Raw genomic sequence first — 14401 nt, 5'->3', positions numbered from 1 at the left:
CTTAAAAAAAATTAAAATGGCTGCTAGGTTCTCTGAGCAGTAAGTAACCAGAGACAGGATGTAGGAAGCATATTAAAAAAGGTAAAGGGACCCCTGACCATTAGGTCCAGTCGTGTCCGACTCTGGGGTTGCGGCGCTCATCTCGCTTTATTGGCCGAGGGAGCCGGCGTACAGCTTCTGGGTCATGTGGCCAGGATGACCAAGCCGCTTCTGGTGAACCAGATCAGCGCATGGAAATGCCGTTTACCTTCCCGCCGGAGTGGTGCCTGTTTATCTACTTGCACTTTGACGTGCTTTCGAACTGCTAGGTTGGCAGGAGCAGGGACTGAAGAACAGGAGCTCACTCTGTTGCGGGGATTCGAACTGCCGACCTTCTGATTGGCAAATGCTAGGCTCTGTGGTTTAACCCACAGCGCCACCCGCATCCCAGGAAGCATAATATTCAGTGCTTAAATGGACTGGGCTGGTTGCGGGTCTGTTTCCGAGTGCATTTCAAAGTGTTTTTCTTTTTACGACCCTACATATCACCTGAAAGCATTCTCTTTCCACATCAGCCTGTGCCGTGGGTTAAGAACATTGGTGGTGTGTTTTCTGTATGTGCCTCCCTTATCCAGAACAAGGTCGGTGGCTACTGGGAAAGGAGCTGTCTCAGGTGCCCCCACTTGTAGAGCTATTTCATAATTTAGCTTCTTGTAGAACTAAAAATTATAAAAATGGCTTCACGTTTATTTATTTTACTTCCAGCAAGTAGCAGGATTTCTTGCCCCTAGGAGAGTAAAATTTGCTGTTTTTTGTTTTTGCTTACATTTTCAAACTTATTTAAAAGAAGTTCTCCTTAAGAAATGAAAATGCACTGCTTTTAAATTGACTATTGTTATACATTTAATTTACACAAAGTGCAAAAGGATTAGTTCTTAGATGTTTGGATTTTTTTTTTGCCCCCCCCCCTAACATGGCCAGCATAGCAGAACCACAACTCTGGAATCTAGATTTCATATATTATTAGAGTGCATAGCTACTCAGTACTTAAATCTAGTTCCCAGCAGTATGCTAGGTGATAAGTTCATGACCTAGATTCCTCCAGGAATACTTGAGGTGCAAAAAGTTCCCAGCTGCGGCATCAACGTAGCTATCTGTTCCTCTGTCATTTTACTGGACTGCTTATTAGCCGGCTGAATGACTAAAACTGGCAACAGAAATCGAATGAACTGCAATCTTGAATCAGCCCTAAAGCCTGAACAGTAGTAGTTGCTACTTATAACCTTGCTATCACCTTGTGCAGTATTGAGTGAAGGTGTTAGGGAGAAGGAGCTGGCTGATTTTTTAGCTAGAAAACATCATCAAGCATTTTCTCTTTTTGCATGACGATGGGGAAGCAAGCTGGAAGAGGCATCTCATAGCCAAATCGCTAGAATTAGTATGTGTTCAGTATGTGTTCATTAATAACACACACACACACACACACACACCGTATATTTCGCTCCATAAGACACACTTTTTTCCTCCTAAAAAGTAAGGGGAAATGTCTGTGCGTCTTATGGAGCGAATGTGTGGTCCCTGGGGCTGAATTGCCCAGGGGCAAAAAGCAGATCATGCTTTTTTCTTTTTTTTCTAGGAAGAGGGAAGTGGGTGTTGAAACAAAGTTGCTGATCGCCAAGCGATCGGGAGGGAGATAAGGCTGTGGGTAAAGGAGGCTGCCAAGGGAGGGGGGAGGTAAAGACAGCAAACTTGCAAGGAGAGGAGACAAGAATACTTAAACAAGCAATGAGGAGAGAAATTAGAAGAGATGGAGGAGCAAAAAACTGTTCCAGCTAAGGAAAAGACACTAAGGCAAACAAGAGGGAAGGAAGCAGCTGATTGGCAAGCGATCAGGGAGATAAGGGAGGCTAGCGATAAAGGAGGCTGCCTGGGAGGGGGGAGGTAAAAGCCCATGGATCCTCAGGATTTTTGCATTGGGTCACCCCAAATTCACCATCAGATCACATAGCATGTCCATGGCTACAGCCTGCACCAAAAAAACCACACATCCACTGTTTCGTGGGCCGCAATGGTGCAAAAACGTGGTTACAAAGCACGGATCCACATGGATTCTCAGGATTTTTGCATTGGGCTACCCCAAACTCACCGTCATATCACATATCATGTCTGTGGCCACAGCATGAGCAACAAAAATTACACACCCACTGTTTCGTTCAGAATATTTTTTTTCTTGTTTTCCTCCTCTAAAAACTAGGTGCGTCTTATTGTCAGGTGCATCTTATGGAGCGAAAAATACGGTATATATCAGTTATGCTTCTCTGGGCTCTTCTAACAGCATTTTTAATATGGATTTTTTTTTTCAGTCAGTCTGTCCTTTCCATTGATGGTGAACTCCAAATTATACTAAAATTGATGCCAATTATGTATGCCGACGGCAGAAACCAGAGTTTGATTTGAGTGCCCACTTCCAAGAACTTTGCTTTAGATCCTCAGCTGTTTTATAAATGTTACTAATGCTTCCATTTTAAAATAGATCATGGTAATGTCAGATGGAACCTCGGCTGCTTCAGGGCAGAGTCTTCACCTCCTGAACCTTCCCAGTAATTCCCTGTCTTTTTCTGAAGTGAAGAAGAAATCATCTCATGGGCCGAAGGTGAGAGGCATAGGAGGATAACAGAATTTGGGGTGTGCGTTGGTTGAGGGTTTTGAAAGCTGCGTGGCCAAGAAGCAAGTGACAAGTTCAGAGCAATACTTAAATCAGATGACTGAACGACCAATCATAGTTCTAGAATATATTTGTCGCCCTTGAACATTTCAGATTTTCTTCCATTTATTTGCCTTTCAAAGTGAGGTGAATTATGTGCATTCAACCTATGTACATTAAATGGCCATTTTTTTTAGCAGATGTTAAATGTGCAAACATGAACATAGTTTTTGCACCTTATACACTAACCTAAAGAATAACATACATTAGAAACTGAACAATGCAGTCATCAAAGTGCGTTTTCATTCATCCACGAAAGTCTGGTAATAGAACGTATACAAGTTTCCTCCCATTTCTCAATAAGGACCAGGCAAAGTTTAATTCAAGTAACCTTTATTGGCATCACATAAGCACATTCAGAATACATTTAGAATAGATAGGGCAGTGCAATCTTGTCGCCACCCCCAATGGCACAGTCACCCGCCAAAGGGCAGAAGGAGCGAGCAATCCGCCTCATCTCTGAGGGTTTCGAACAAAGGCAGGATCCTGTAGCATACTTCGGTGACAAAAAATCAAATAGAGGAACTTAGCTTCTGTCTTGGCGAGTTCCTGGTCTCACCCCTGTAATAAGAAGTGCATAACCTCTGATTTCCATGTTGGAATACATAGATGGTCTAGAAATTGTTGGCGGAGATCACCATACATTTTACAGTTAAGGGCCATGTGAGCAAGAGTTTCCACCCGGTGGGCATCGCATGGGCAGATCCTATCTCCTTCTGCCAAACCCACAAACCTACCCCAAAGGAGGTTAGAAGGATTAGAATTGAACCTAGCCAGCGAAAAGGCCCTTCTTTCTTGCGGATTAAACAAAGTTCCAAACTACTTCACTTTTCAGCAACAGAAATCAGATTAGATAAAATGCCGAGGAAAGCTGAACGTTAACTGTGTTCTGGGGAGCTTGTGATTTTACTGCTACGGGGAGCTAAGCCCCTAATTAATAGCTATCTTCACTTTTAAGTGCATTTCTGCACATCTTTTAATTCTTGGGTGTTTTGTGTAGCCAAGACCGTTTAAACTTGCAGTAGGATAAATTGTTAAGAGTATTTTCATAGCATTGTAGAGTTGGAAGGGACGTCGAGGATCACGTAGTCCAAACTCCTGCAACACAGGAATCTCTTGCTCAGGGTGGGGCTTAAACCCACAGCCTTGAGATTAAGAGTCTCCTGCTCTACTGGCTTGAGCTATTTTCCAAATCTATGTGAAATGCAGATGGGTAGCAGCGATTTAGCATTATGAAAAGGTCCAAGCAAATGGCAAACTATTTATTTATTTATTTATTTATTTGTCAGGAAGGAATAAACATGCTTCATCAGAAAACTCTCTGTGGGGTGCACATGATAAAACTACCAACAAAAACTGAAAGAAGTCAGCAAAACATGAAACAAACATTAGATAGCCAAAATAAATTGTCTTGGTAGGCTTCCTGAAGTAAAAGTTTTCCAACTAGCTATTGCATGTATCCATGCTTGAGGAACGCAAGCTGGATTTGTGTTTATATATATATATATATATGGTGTTGAACTTAAAATGTTGCCTGTTTTGAGAAGAGGCAAAAGTTAGAAATGGCAGGCAATACAATAGAAGAATGCCATCGTCAGTATACAACTTAAAAGCCAAGAAAATTTGTAAGCTGCTTCTTGTTAGGGGCTATTTTTGCATTAAAATGTGTTGCATTTAATTAATTTTTTCAAATTTATTTATTTTTTAAAAACTATGTAGTAATTGGAGTCATCTGCTTTATTCCTAAAAGGTTACACTTCAGTGTGGTGAAGTCAATTTATCGTAAGATTGCATGTTAGTACGGATATTTGGACTGTTCGGATCATAATTTGAACTGTTCATATCTAATGCTGGCCAACTTTTTTCCAAGTTGAGATCCAGCCTTATTTCAGACACCCCCATTCTTGTCATGAATTCCCCAAAAGCATTGCTTTAAAAACAGGAGAAGCTAGATTTCAGCTGCAACTGGAAGAGAGAATTGCCAGACCATTTACATGCGATGGTTTCTTTGGATCCTCCTGACGCTCGGAAGGGGCATTGTCAGTGTGTTGCATGGCCCAGCTCTTTTTCTCATGGTTGGCTCTGCAAGTAGTTGATGAAGAAAGCAAACCAAGAATTAACTCTTCATTATATAATATCTTGCACACATGCACGAGTTACTCGAATTCTTCCGTGACTTTATCTGCGTGGTTATGGTGATTGAATGTAATGGATTGTCCATTCGACTTGCATGAGGATCTCATGAACTACAGTCACGAGGTTGAAAGGAGGGTCAGTTCCCTCGAATTGGTCTTATGTGTATGTGTTACGCCATCTACAGGATTAATTCCAGTAGACAGCCCACAAATATGACAAATTATGTCATATCTGGTCACGTAGTTTAAGTGCACAATTTTAGCAATAGGATTTAAGATTCAGAGCTGTATTCTAATTCATTGGTTTCAAAGGAATTCAGTTTACTTCATGCTAGATTTTGCCTTTTAAAAATGTTTGGCAATAAGAGGAAAACCTATGTAACTTTAACTTGGGGGTATCTAGCAAGTTAACTAAAACTTAAAATAAAACGTTCCATTTAAGGAGTGCTGGGTTCCTATTTGCTGTATCTATGATTTAATAACACCAACCTGTTAGATAAAATAGTGTTGTTGTTGTTTAAATATCTATTTTGCTGTTCATAAAGCAGTAGCAATATGCAGTAGATAAATACAAAAGCAAAAATTCCTTTCTATAGAACACCCTCCCACCAGATGTCAAACAGAAAAACAACTATTTGACTTTTAGAAGACATCTGAAAGTTCAGGGAAGTTTTTAATGACTGATATTTTATTTTGTTTTTAATATTTTGTTGGGGGCCGTATGGCCGGAGCAACCCAGACAGATGAGCAGCAGAAAAATAATAAAAGAACAAAAATTGCTGCTATTATTATTATTATTATTATTATTATTATTATTATTATTATTTATTAAAAGTTAACTTTGTGGTTTCCATTGTTGCAGGACCCAAGTAAGATTATAAGCACTTGCAGCAGCAGCAGCAACAGTTTTTCAAAGCCCCATAAATTAACTAAGGAGCACAAGGAGAAACCTTCTAAAGACTCGAAAGAACATAAAAGTGCCTTCAAAGAACCTTCCAGGGAACATAACAAATCTTCCAAAGAGTCCTCCAAAAAACCCAAAGAAAACAAACCACTAAAGGATGAAAAAATTGTTCCTAAAATGGCCTTCAAGGAACCCAAACCCATGTCAAAGGAGCCAAAATCCGAAAACAACATCCTTACCATAGCAGGTGGACAGCAACAAGAGAAGAAAGCCCCCTTGAAAAGGCCGCCGGGGACGGATTCTGAGGATCTGGCAGCCAAAAAGAAGAGGAAAAGTGGCTCAGAGGCTTTATTTAAGAGTTTTTCCAGTGCTCCCCCACTGATACTTACTTGTTCCACGGCGGACAGAAAACAGACAAAGGATAAATCTCAGTTTAAGATTGGGAAAGTCAAAATGGAAAGCGAGACACTGGAAAAGAAGAAGACCACATTACCCCCCTTTGATGATATCGTGGATCCTAACGATTCCGATATGGAGGAGAACATGTCCTCGAAATCTGAAGTAAGGCTTTTATATGGCTATTATCCCTTCCTCAGTTTATCCCTTTAAAAAAAGAGAGAAAAGGATGTACATAATAGGTGGTATCAAACTAAGTTTTACTCAGAGAAGTGGTAGGTCCATTAATTTAATTGGGTCTACTCCGTGCAGTTTAGTTGAGCAGCACGGTGTGCGTGCAGGTTCTGTTTCGTTATTCAAAACCATGGAAATTGGCTGTAGGCACACTTTCATTTGCAGATGCTTTGGCTGATTTCATTTTTTACCCTCTCGGGAGTTGCATCAGTTTGTTGTTGCTTTATTAATAATGCTGCAGAAATGTGCGTTAACGGAGGCCGTTCAATGTGATTGCTTCTCACTGCCAGGAAACAGATTGGGTTTTATGATTTATTTTTTCTTGTGGGCAGACGTGTTACAGCGTATACTAATTGATGCATGCAAAGGGATAATACATTGAAAATCGGCTTTGAATGGGAAAGAGATGTGTAAGTTTGTATATGATTGCAACGGCTCGTTCTTAGCCAAGATGCTAATGGCTTGCCCACGTATGCTTAAGATACCATTAATTGCTAGGGGTCCCTCCAAGGCCCATTCATAGAAGTGTGTTCATCACTTATCTCAGCATGGTAACTTAAAGATGAATATGCATATGGTCTAGAACAGTATTGTGTGTCCAGTTGACATTGTGGGGTTAAGCTGTTCTGACTGATAAGTCATCATTTGGTGCTAGTATTAATGAGTGTTGAACTTGCATTACATTACAAAGTAAAATTCAGCAATGTGTTGGATTCATACTTCTGAAGTTCATGCTTGTATGGGAAATGTGAATTGGCTCTTAGATACTTGATAGTGTGAAATGAATGTAAACAGCAGAATATATTTTAAGCGTCACATGTACTTTAGCACGAATCTCTGAACAGATGGTTGTCTGGTAGAGGAATACATTTCATAGACTTCAAGGTTGTAAGGTGTTCTTTATGACAGAAAGGAGATAAATATATTTAGTAAGTTGCCAACTGAGGATTGTAGGATGCACCTCAGACCTATTAACCTCTATCATGAATATTCTGGGAGAATCAAAAGCCTTTATCTCGCCCGACTTGAGTTCTGTAAGTTTGCTTGCCTGCTTTAGTCATCCAAACTATTTGCTCTACAAAAAAGTTCTGTGGTGAACTCCTGTGCTGTCTCTTTTTTTGCTTATGAAAGTGTAATTTGGTGTGTAATGTGTAGTCTTTGTGGGGTTGGTGGGTCTTTGCATTAGGAAAGTAGACTAGGTGATTTTTTTTTTCTATGCTTGTAGCACTAGATGATTTTCCTGGTTGTTGCTTTTTAAAAAGTTGATAGTTGTAATATTTAGAAGCTATATAGCACTTTCTGAATCTCCAGAGTGCTTCAAGCGGACTTTCGGTACTTATTTTGTAGAAGGCATTGAAGCACAGGAAATTTAAAGGTAAAAGTAAAGGGACCCCTGACCATTAGGTCCAGTCGTGACCGACTCTGGGGTGCGGCGCTCATCTCGCTTTATTGGCCGAGGGAGCCGGCGTACAGCTTCCGGGTCATGTGGCAAGCATGACTAAGCCGCTTCCGGCAAACCAGAGCAGCGCATGGAAACTCCGTTTACCTTCCCGCCGGAGCAGTACCTATTTATCTACTTGCACTTTGACGTGCTTTTGAACTGCTAGGCTGGCAGGAACAGGGACCGAGCAACGGGAGCTCACCCTGTCGCAGGGATTCGAACCGCCGACCTTCTGATCGGCAAGTCCTAGGCTCTGTGGTTTAACCCACAGCGCCACCCACGCCCCTACAGGAAATTTAGGTTTGTGCAATTACAGTGTATTAAAGTACTCTGCTGCCCTAGCACAACAACTGGAAAGTGTGGGATGAACAAATGACCAACAGGAAAACATATAAGCATCCCACAAGGAAATCAGAACGATTGATCATGGTCATGTAACATCACAAACAAATTGGAACAGATGTTCAGTAATGAGTGGCTATAATCTAACCTCTGTGTAAGCTTTGTGCACGCAGGGTGGATAAAGGATAAATAGCTTGTCTGGAGGAGCTCTCTCTCCTATTGCTCTTAGGCTCTGGAATTCCCTTTCCCAACAGGCCCGTTTGGCTCCATTATTCACTGCTATTCAGGTAGCTGTGCTGACGTGGCTGTTCCCAGCTGGCGTATGTGAGGAGAGCTGTTTGAATTTGACATGGTGATGCTCACTTTTTTGGATTAGTGCTGCTTTGAAGTAGTACAGTGGACGCTCAGGTTGCGAATGTGATCCGTGCGGCATGCACGTTCGCAACCCGCAGCATTCGTAACACGCAGCGGCGTGTCTGCGCACGCACAGCTTGCGATTTGGCGCTTGTGCGCATGAGCAAAGCGCGTTTTAGCGCTTCGGCACATGCGCTACTGCCGAAACCCGGAAGTAACCCGTTCCAGTACTTCCGGGTTTCGGCGGTCTGTAACTCAAATAACGCAACCTGAAGCATCTGTAACCCGAGGTATGACTGTATTTGTATCTTGGATGTCTGAGTGACAGGTAGAATATCGACATTTTAAAATAAGCTTCCAGTTCAGTGAAAAGTTCTAATTGTCCAAAAGGCTGATTTACATAGAAATTGAAGGACACACAAATCTTGTTTGGTGATATATGCAAAATGGGCAGCAACAAAGCCAACAAGATTTCCTGGCCCAGTATACAGAACAACTTCTTCTTCTTTTTCTTCTTCTTCATGCTTCTTCTTCATACTTCATGGAGAGCCAGTGTGGTGTAGTGGTTAATAGTGGTAGTCTCGTAATCTGGGGAACCAGGTTTGCGTCTCTGCTCCTCCACATGCAGCTGCTGGGTGACCTTGGGCTAGTCATGCTTCTCTGAAGTCTCTCAGCCCCACTCACCTCACAGAGTGTTTGTTGTGGGGGAGGAAGGGAAAAGGAGAATGTTAGCCACTTTGAGACTCCTTAAAGGGAGTGAAAGGCGGGATATCAAATCCAAACTCTTCTTCTTCTACCCATCTGACTGGGTTGCCGCAGCCACTTCCAACAATTTATAAAACCATAGTAAACAGTTGAACACTAAAAGCTTCCCTATATAGGGCCAACTTCAGATATAGAAGACACCTGAAAAGTCTTTTTAGAAGAGTCATATAGTTCTTCATCTCCTTGGCATCTGCTGGGAGGGCATTCCGCAGGGCAGGTGCCACCACCGAGAAGGCCCTCTGCCTGGTTCCCTTACCTTCACTTCTGGCAATGAAGGAACCGCCAGAAGGCCCTCGGTGCTGGACCTGTGTGTCTGGGCTGAACGATGGGGGTGGAGATGCTCCATCAGGTATTTTGGAATATTGTGAAGCTCCTTGACATCTGACGGGAGGCGGGTGCCACCACCGAGAAGGCCCTCTGCCTGGTTCCCTGTACCTTCACTTCTCGCAATGAGGAAACCTCCAGAAGGCCGTCGGAGGTTGCCTAGGTTAACTTATTGGACTGTTAAAAAGGTAAAAAGGGGTAAAGGGAAGACAATGCAAACAGCCCTGAGCTCCTGGGAGGAAATGCAAAATGTAAATATATAATTCCATTCCTGTTAAAAAACAAACAAACATTCATGTAAAGAAAAATAAGCATGCACAAAGCCAGAAAGGCATCTCTCCTCTTGCTTTAACTGCAACACTACATTCCTGATGTTTTACAACAAAGCAAAAATCTTGCCAACCCTGAAGGCATAAAAATATGTGCACCACATATTGTAGTTTATTGTCAAAATCAGCTGGTCACTGCAGAATAGTTTTTAATTGCTTTACAAAATAGGATTAGAGAGGGAGAGAGATTAACATAATCCTATATCTGTTCAAAAATAAATCCCATTGATTTGCAGCACAATCCTAACCACCCACTCAAATTCTGTAGGATTTATCCCCAGGTGAATGGGATTAAAGATGACAGCCTTACTCCCAGAAAAGTGAGCATAAAATCCTGGGAAGCACCAGATTCAAAGCAGGCTATGAATTAGACAAATAAACTGCCCTGTTGAGCAGCCCAGGACAAAATCAACTTTTATAGCTTTTTATATATAGAAACAACACTTAGCACATTTTAACATCTTAAAAGTGGCTTGTGCTCTTTTATATTTCTCTTCAAAATTATTCAATAGATAAAATATATAATAAAGTGGTACCTCTGGTTACGTACTTAATTCGTTCCAGAGGTCCGTTCTTAACCTGAAACTGTTCTTAACCTGAAGCACCACTTTAGCTAATGGGGCCTCCCGCTGCCGCCGTGCCGCCAGAGCACGATTTCTGTTCTCATCCTGAAGCAAAGTTCTTAACCCGAGGTAATATTTCTGGGTTAGCAGAGTCTGTAACCTGAAGCGTATGTAACCCGAGGTACCACTGTATGCTATTCCTTGCAAAAAAAGAGAGAGAAAGGAACAACAAAACTATACAACTTGTAGAAGACATCTGAAGGCAGCCCTGTATCAGGAAGTTCTTGATCTTTTTGATATTTTATTATGTATTTGTGTGTGTTGGAAGCCGCCCAGGGTGCCTGGGGCAACCCAGCCAGATGGGTGGGGTATAAACAATAAAATTATTATTAGTAATTATTATTCACCATGCCAGGCTAAGTTCAAGGTGCTAGTTTGGGTTTATAAAGTCCTGTATAGCTTGGAACCAGGATACCTGAAAGATTGTCTCATCCTGTATATATCCAACTGATATATCCAGCTAAGCTGAGGAACTCCTGCAGGTACCATCTTCTCATGTGGTCCATTTCGCACAGTCTAGGAATTGGGCCTTTAGTGGTATGGTCCCCACCCTTTGGAATCCCTTCCCATTAAATATTAGAGAGGAAAAGTGTCTGCTATCTTTTCAGCACTTACTGAAGACATTCGTCTTCCTACAACCCTTTTTAAAGTACAGATCTTTCCCAAAATTCCTCTGTGTTGGAATTGCTTTTAGGTGTTTTCAGATAATAAAATTGCGCTAATGTTTTTCCTGCCCTGGGCTTATTTAAATTGGCAAGATATACATATATGCGTGTGTGTGTGTGTTTTCACATTTTGGCCAAAGTGGATGAAATTTACAGACACATGAGCCCTTCCAGAGCGGATCAAACCTGCCAAATTGCAGGCAAATAGGCTCAGGGGATTTAATGCAGAGCACCTTCAAAGTTTTAAAACAAAGAATTGAAGGCATGGTATTTTTCTTTCTTTCTTATTTGTGGTTGACCCTTCTGAGGGAATTGAAAGGCTGGTGGGCATAACTGTGGTGGTCTGATTCTGATCTGGAGGCACGTATTGTGCTAGGAAAAGATAAAGTAATTAATAGATTTACAGCGCAGTCCTTATACATGTGTATTCAGAAACAAGTCTCATTGTGTTCTGCGAGGGTTACTCACAAGTAAAGGGGTGTAAGGTTGCATCCTAAGTGTTTGAAGACTTATGAGCTACATGGCCTTGTGAACAGCAGAAATATTTTGTTTTTAAGATAAAGGATACTTCTAGATCACTTTTACTGCTCTTGATTTTTATTTTCAAGAAATAACTTTCTAATGTTTCTTTAAAGAGACTTATAGAAGTTACGTATTACTTACCCTTTTAAATTAAATATTTTTAGAGAGAAAATTCAGACGCTACTCTTTTTTAACACTAAACATCTAAAAATGACGCTAAAGGTTATGCACCCGCCAATTTTCTTTGCTGCTCTGACCAATGTAAAATGCTGATTAAAACTCGTGCTGCAGAGACAGGCTACATTTCAGCAGAATTTGTTTTTTAATAGCACCTCTTGGCCAGAAGAGGTAAATTAAAATTATCCCATTGCATAAAGGAGTTGTTGAGAATAAATACGTTGCTAGAAATCTGGTGGGATTTCTCGGGGTGCTCAAAAGCTGAGTAAGTTTTAACTCCCTTGCAGCCTCATTCATAGACAGTTTATACTGTCTGGAGCCAAGCAATAAATAGCTTGCTAGAGGAACCATCATTAGGTTTTCCCATGATGAAAGCTACTTGCAGACAGAAGGTGGTCTTTCGTTTTATTTCTAAGGTGGGTCTTTAACGACTTTTTCTCTTAGTGTGGGGCAAAGGTTGTAAAACACAGAAAGGATGTGGCTGAAATTGCCTCCCTTCATTTTTATACCATGGCCCTAACTCAGTTACAACTAGGGCTAAAGGATGTTTCCGTTCTGCGCTTTGAAATGCGTCTGATGCTCACACACGCAGAGATCTTGGAGGCAAACCATTTGTAAGCACAGACAAGCTACAGTTTCTTTACGAAAGTTTTAGCCAAAACACTGGCATTTAGAGAAACGGTTAATCAACAAGCATGTTGAGGATATTGATGCAGCCAAAATAGCTTTACAGTTTGTAAGAAAAGCGACGTTGCATTTCTTTTTAGATAAGAACTGAACTTCCCAATAGCAACATTTTTCGATGGTCAGGTATAGAAAACTGCTGCCGACTTTTTTTGCCGCTTTGGATAGTAAAGGCACGGCTGTTCAGTGGTAATTCTGAAATGGACTGCTGTTGCCGCAATTTCCAGATGCAGCTGTCACTCTCTGCTGAGTAGAAACATTGAGTGACTTTTAACTGCGTGTCGTGGAATATGCTGCCTTTATCCTATGTGGAAATGTAAACATGCTTTTAATTAGCAGAAATGTAATAGTTAATATAACCCAGAAGCAAATTACCTGCAGTTATGGATACTAGCATGCTCATCTATTCAATAACCTCTTATGTCTAGATACCACAAATCTTAAATTCAGTTGCACTACCACACTGTTACTCTAGACATTTAAGATTTTCCTTGTGAATGTTTCCTGGCAAAAACAAATCTCAAACGTTTTCCTACTTTTATCTAAACTATGCACACGGTTACATTGAGGTATATATTTTTAAAGATATCCTTGTCGTTTGAGGATGTTAAGCATTAATCTCAGCAGCAATCCGGATATTAACCACTGTGGTAGATCCTTTAAGGTATGAGTAACATTTATATGAGCTAGCAAAGCCATCCAGAAGCGCTTGTGTATTCAGGCAGGTCAAAATTCCATGCTGTGACTTTTGTTGGCTCTCATCTGAAGTGTGTACAGGAACAAGGCAAAGGGCGGGAGGGAAGGAAAGGTGTAAAATTTATGGCTATTGAGGCAGTGGGAGAGTAGCTCGGTCCACTTAAAACTCTCAAAGCTCTGCCTTTATCTTTTTTAAAGAGCAGTACAAAACTTCAATCACAGGATGTTTGATTTCATGGGGGGGAAATGCCCGCCAGTTTCCTATACTGCCCCATGTAGCTGCATGATAACAAAATGCTTGGCCTTGTTTTCGCCGTCTGCCTGATCAAAAAATGTGGTGGGTGGGTCTTGCAGTATTTACACAAGGGGCTAACTGTTTTGTAAAGTGGAAAATTTGAAACCTCGGATCCCCTTATGGATTATTTCAGGCTGAACCTGCGGCTTATGAAAATAACTGTGGCCGAGAGAAGACAGGGAGTGGGGTTCTGTTTTCTTGCTTTTCTCCCTGAAACAGGGAGAATGAAAGTCAGGAGCGTCATCTCGTAAATAAGGATAGGGAACTTTTGTCAGCCCAAGCGCCACATGGGTGGGGACCGAGGCAAAAGTGAGCAGAGCAATAAGTGAATGCTACTTTTGTTCCGCTAGGCTAGTTTCTTCGCGCTCACACGTCTTCCCTTACTCTCCGTCCTGGCAAAGAAGGAGGATTGTCAGAGTTCAAGGGACTCATTCCAGCCAGGAGGATGCAAAGTGGGTGTGATGGCCTGGGAATCAGATTCAGAGGCTGAACCTGAGGAATCCCAGCCTGCACAGGAGTCCCCAGCTGAGCCGGGGCTGGGGCTTGAGCTTCAAGGGTCCTCACCTGTGCCGGATCCTGAATCTGCTCTGGCTCCAGAGGTGATCGAGGACTCATTGCCTGCAGGTGCTCCTCTCCCAGCCCTGTCAGGGGAAGGTGAGGTTGCCTCTGGGTCCAGTAACCCTTCAGCGTCTCCTGAGCTGCAGAGGCTCAGGGCAGAGAGGAGGAGGGAACTAAGTTCTCGCAGGAGGAGTGCTCGCCTCCAGGCCAGGAG

General features: G+C 41.9%; 1 protein-coding gene across 4 annotated transcripts in view; it reads left to right on the top strand.

Moving 5' to 3' along the window:
* The window catches only part of MLLT3 (MLLT3 super elongation complex subunit), a 120585-nt gene that overhangs the window by 62178 nt on the left and 44006 nt on the right, over positions 1–14401 (top strand). For all 4 annotated transcript variants that reach the window (XM_028713144.2, XM_028713141.2, XM_028713145.2 and 1 more), the window contains 2 exons: positions 2513–2632; positions 5741–6343. In XM_028713144.2, coding sequence (XP_028568977.2) covers positions 2513–2632; positions 5741–6343 — 723 coding nt within the window. The remainder of the gene's footprint in view (positions 1–2512; positions 2633–5740; positions 6344–14401) is intronic.

This window comes from Podarcis muralis, chromosome 17, assembly GCF_964188315.1.
Source record: "Podarcis muralis chromosome 17, rPodMur119.hap1.1, whole genome shotgun sequence".
Classification (NCBI taxonomy): domain Eukaryota; kingdom Metazoa; phylum Chordata; class Lepidosauria; order Squamata; family Lacertidae; genus Podarcis; species Podarcis muralis.
Note: the sequence above shows the minus strand (reverse complement) of the source record. Positions and strands in the feature narration are given on the sequence as shown.